Genomic DNA, 5,563 nt, shown 5'->3' on the forward strand with positions numbered 1-5,563 from the left:
TTTTTTTTTTTTTTTTTCAGTTGGGAAAAGAGAACATGTTTATAAAGGTGAAAATCCTGCCCCCAGGAACAGGAACTTGCTGTATTCCCTTCCTGAAGGACCTCTTCCAGGATTCTCCTCTGCTCACAGTTGTTCATAGCTCTTCTTTCCAATGAGCCAAATACACGTCATTTTAATTGGCTTTCAAGATATTCCATTATCTGGCCTCATTCTATTGGCAAAAATTCCTTTTTTAAGTTTATTCATTTATTTTGAAAGAGAGAGAGAGAGCAAGGGGAGAGGGACAAAGAGAGAGGGAGAGAGATTCCCAAGGAGGCTCCGCACTGTTGAACTCAAACTATAATAATACGACCTGATCCAAAGTGGACCGCTTAACTGACTGAGCCACCCAGGTCCCCTATCTAGCAAAAATTCTAACTATATGCATGGTTTTTTCTGCTTTGGGTGCTTAGAAAGCCTGTGCTGGGGCTGTTTCCCTTACCTGGACCTTACCTCAGCCTCCCTCCTACTCATTGAAACTTTAAGCAGGCTTCAGGACTCACTTCCAGACTCCCCTTCTAGAGATGTTGCAACTGTTCTGGATTGCATTAACTGCCAGGGAGCTCATCCTGAAATCCCTCAGCACTTGAAAACAAGTATTGATCCCTCAGACAAGTTAGCTCTCCGTCTCTTTGTTTCATAGGCGCATGCCTCTGTATTATATTTAGTGTTAATTTATTCTTTTCTATACCTTAGAAGCCCATGTGTCAACCTCCCTGATGACATTCTCATATTTTTCCCACCAAGAGGAACTCTACTATAAATTTTGGGGGTGATGGTTTCTCTAGAGTGTATACCTAGAGCTGGAATTTAAGGTGTAAGGTTTGCGCATTGTCCACTTGACCGAGTAATTCCAAAGTGTTTCAGCAAGTGCTTATACCGGTTTATATTCCACTAGGGAAGCAGATTCTGAGCCTGTGGATGGGAAAGGGAAGGAGATGAAGCTGAGCTGTGATGAAATTGCAAGGAAAGCCTCAGCTCACTCACTGGGAGCTTTGAATCTGAGGTACTTGGACGTTGTCCATATGGGGCCAGGGGGCTAGGCCTGTACAGCCTCATATGGTCCCTTATTGGCTGCAGGCTGACACAGGGAGAGTGCATTACTCTGGGCAAGACAACTGTCTTTAGCGGTTTCATGACACAGCAGAAATCAAGTTTCCATAATGGATCACTTGTGTGTGGGCTCTCCATTCTGTTTCACCAGTCTCTTTGTCTGTTCTTCTACCAATACCACACTGCCATAATCACTGTTCCTCTCCTGTAGCTATAGACCTGTTTTGTGAGAGCTTTCTTAAAATACTAAGCCTTCCTGGGGCACTTGAGTGGCTCAGTCAATTCAGCGTCTGACTCTTGGTTTTGGCTCAAGTTATGTTCCCGGGGCTTTGGGTTTGTGGGTTCAAGCCCCACGTCAGACTCTGTGCTGGCAGTGCAAAGCCTATTTGGAATTCTCTCTCTCCCTCTCTCTCTGCCCTTCCCCTACTCATGCTGTCTCTGTCTCTCTCAAAATTAAAAAAAAACAAACAACAACTTAAATAAATTAACTGAGTCCTCCTATCTAAAAAAGTGATTTCTCTTTCCAGATAATAAAATCTTTTTTTAAAGTTTATTGTTTATTTTTAGAGAGAGAGGGAGGAAGAGGGAAAGAGAGAACATGCATACATGCGGAAAGGGCAGAGAGAAGGGGACAGAATCCCAAGCTCCATCAGTGCAGAGCCTGATGAGGGTCTTGAACCCCAACCGTGAGATCATGACCTGAGCTAAAGTTAGATGCTTAACAGACTGAGCCACCCAGGTGCCCCTGAAATCTTTGATAGCTGCCAATAAAGTTTATTATTATCCCCATACAAATCTTGCATATGTTTTGTTAGATTCATGCCAAGGTACTTTACACCTCTTGTTGCTATTACAAAGTGGTGTTTCCCAATAGTTCGTTGCTTGTGTTCAGAAATATAACAAATGTTGATTTTTGTCCTGCAATCTTACCAAATTCTCACATTAATTTTAATAATTCCTCTATAGATCCTTTTCAGTTTTCCAGTAATTACATCTATTTCTTATTATCAAATTGACAATGTTTCTGTAATAACTCATTACAATACAAAGATGTCTAAAATCAAAGCTAATTACTTCCCTCCTCCCCCGCCACATTCCACATTCTGTGTCTTCATCCTCTTGAGTTTACCAGTGTTAGTAACCTCCCATGCATTCCCCCGTTCTTTCACTCTGTGTATCGATATGCTGGGGAGCTTTACTTGCTTTTGCTGGGATAAGACCATAACAAACACATTATTCTGAAACCTGCATTTTCCCCTTGCCCGTCACCATGAAGTTCCATTATTGCATCAGTTTTTCTAGCATCTTTACACATTTTGCATAAATAAGCCCACATCATATATACTGGGTTTTTGTTTTTTTGTTTGTTTTTTTTTTTTTTTTGTTTTTGTTTCATTTTTTTGTTTTGNACTGTGAAGGCCTTGTTTGAACCTTCATCAAAATACTGCTGAACTCTCAAAAAATTAAAAATTAAAATATTAAAAAAAGGGGCACCTGGGTGGCTCAGTCGATTAAGCATCTGACTCCAGCTCAGGTCATGATCTCGCTCACGAGTTCGAGCCCTGCGTCAGGCTCTCTGCTATCAGCAAAGAGCCCTCTGTAGGTCCTCTGTCCCCTCACTGTCCCTCCCGTCCCCTGCCCACACTCTCTTGGTCTCTCAAAAAATAAAAAATAAAAAAAGACTGCTGAACTAGTTACACATATAAGCACTAAGTTTAAATGAAAAATTTAAAGTATTTATGTACCTTTTTTAATGACTCACACTTCAATGGACTTTTTTGATTACTGGACACAGAGTTAGACACACACTGCTCAGGGACAAAGTCTGTTAAACTGCAAGGTCATGAACAGACACACATACCAACTAAGAAGCCATGCTCAGCAAAGTACTTGTTAGGCCTCCAAAGATAAAATAACACTCTGACTTTTGTTGTCCTAGGGTAGTGTACTGTATCAGGTGGCCCTGCTGTCCCAGGAGCACTGTGACGTGCCCCAGGGATCACGTCTGTGCGGTGGGATTAAGTGAGAACAGAAGCTTTTCCAGTCAAGCTGCCAACAACTTGAATGAGATTCTGAAACTGTAATCTAGTAGTGGTTTTAAGCTAGAACCCAAGGATGTAAACATAACAGGACTTGGTGGTTCTTCCTATGTCTCTGCGGTAGAACATTCCACTTGTATGACAGCACGTCAAGTCCCGTTATGTTAAAAACCTTGAACACATGGAGCCTTCTGCAGAAGCATGATGCACTATCTGCCAACAATATATTAAACAAACCAAATTCATCTGGTGTTTTCTATAAATAATTCACTATTGTTGTTTAGCATCTTGTAGCTATTGACTGTGTTTGTAAAAATAGAATTCTAGAAATGACTTATCCTATTTTCTGGGATTTCACCGAAGAAAGAGCATACTGTTTTACTGGTACGTTTCATATCAGCAATGTTTTACTATTATAATTTCCTGTTAATATTTTATTTTTGGAACCATGAAATCATAATACTTTCCAAATTAAGTGATTTGCTATTTCTCTAGAAGTTAATAGTACATGTATTTCATAATCTTCATTATCGTCACAAACAACAAATACTAAGTATATATCATATATACTTATATAAGAATATGTATCATATATATACATATTATATTGCACACATTTTCTGCTATCCAGGAGTTGACAAGCTAGACAGAGAGATAAGATGTCAACAGATGATTAAAAAAATATCATAATATCAGCTTTTTTATGGATTACTACATTCTGCTACTGTGGTAAGTGCTTTTCATAATTATCATAACCCCCACAATAACCCAGCATGATAGGTCGTAGTATGTCCCCATTTTACAAATGAGAAAACCAAACTTAACAGAAAATTGAACTTGCCTGGGAAGATTTATTCCTTCCTCCAAAAATGATCACTTCCTAAGTATCAGATATCATATTACATATGAATTGAAGGGAGGGAGCGATCTGAGCTTTGTAGCTCAGTTGGGTTTTGGCTAATGGAGAAGAAGAGGGAAAGCATTGCAGGCAAGGGGAAAGGTGATCCCAGAGGTGGAAAACCTGAAAGCATATGTGGTGAGAATGGATGGGCTCATGTGAGTGTAAGTAATAGAGTGAAGGTGACACTCAGTTCCATCAACAAACATTTCTAAAGGACCGGCAAAAGTAGTGGAGGGACAAGCTGGTGAGTGCTTTAAGAATAAAGTGAAGGAGGTTACAGTTTATTCCACAGGAAGTAGTGAATCAAGATGATTTAACATGTTTAAATTATTTAAATTATAATAGTACCATGTGCATTTTAAAAGATTCAAATGATATAGAAGTATAGAAAGAATAAAGCAAATGTTTTCCTCCCTCCTACCATACCATAATTTTAGTTCCCAGAAATAGTGTTAATAGTTTAGGTGCCTTTCCAACCTTTTATTGTTCTTTTAATTTTAATTTTGTTTAATAGAGAGAGTGTGTGTGTGCACGTTGGGGAGGGGCACAGGAGGAGAGAGAGAGAATCCCAAGCAGGCACTACAGTCAACACAGGGCTTGATCCTATGACCCTGGGATCATGACCGGAGCTGAAATCAAGAGTCAGATGTTCAGCTGACTGAGCAATGGAGGCGTCCCCAACATTTAAAAATTCATAAATATATATGGAGTGCCTGGGTGGCTCAGTCAGTTAACCATCCAACTTTAGTTAAGGCTCAGGTCATGATCTTGCAGTTTGTGGGCTCAGGCCCCACATCGGGGTCTGTGCTGACAGCTCAGAGCTTGGATCCTGCTTCTGATCTGTGTCTTCCTCTCTCTGTACCTCCCCTGCTCATGCTTTCCCCCTCTCTCAAAAATAAACATTAGAAAGTTTTTTAATTCATAAAAATATAGATCTAATTTTTAACATAAGTGGAATTATACCATCATGTTTCTCAGTCGTCTTTCTTGTTTTTTCACAGAGTAATGTGTCATGAATACCTTTGCATGTTAATACATGCTATGAAGACTCTCAGACAGCCGCAAGCATTTCAAAGTTTGGATGCACTGAAATGAAAAAAAGATTAGAAAAAATATATTAACCATAGCCAATGTTGCAATAAATATCTTTGATTATCTTCCGTGCCCAATTATTTCTTTAGACTAAGTTTCTAAAAGTGGAATTGCTGGGTATATACATATTACAATGTGATACATGTTTCCAAATTGTCCTCTGGAAAAATTATGTCGATTTATGCTGTCAAAGAAGGTGTTTCGGAATGCTTTTTTCTCTGTACCTTCACCAACATCAGATCTTATCAACAAAGAAGGTTTTTGAGTAAGGATGTGACATGATCATAACTGTGGTATGTCAGGTAGCTGGCTTATCCCAGGTCATTGTTTTTAATGCATGATTCATTGTCTATTTTAAGTCTCAAAGCCAAGAACAGGATAACCAGACACCAAGGGAATGAAGATTTCTAATGTATTAGGAAGGAGACTAAACATAATA

The 5,563-nt window shown here is 39.3% G+C and overlaps 1 protein-coding gene across 1 annotated transcript in view; it reads left to right on the forward strand.

Moving 5' to 3' along the window:
* The window catches only part of LOC144239519 (uncharacterized), a 30,757-nt gene extending 25,630 nt beyond the window's left edge, over window positions 1-5,127 (forward strand). Inside the window, exons 5-6 of the mRNA XM_077773603.1 lie at window positions 938-1,045; window positions 5,034-5,127. Of these exons, the coding sequence (XP_077629729.1) occupies window positions 938-1,045; window positions 5,034-5,127 (202 nt within the window). The remainder of the gene's footprint in view (window positions 1-937; window positions 1,046-5,033) is intronic.
* Window positions 5,128-5,563: the final 436 nt, after the last annotated feature.

The sequence above is a fragment of the Crocuta crocuta genome, unplaced genomic scaffold (assembly GCF_008692635.1).
Source record: "Crocuta crocuta isolate KB4526 unplaced genomic scaffold, BGI_CrCroc_1.0 scaffold383, whole genome shotgun sequence".
Taxonomy (NCBI): domain Eukaryota; kingdom Metazoa; phylum Chordata; class Mammalia; order Carnivora; family Hyaenidae; genus Crocuta; species Crocuta crocuta.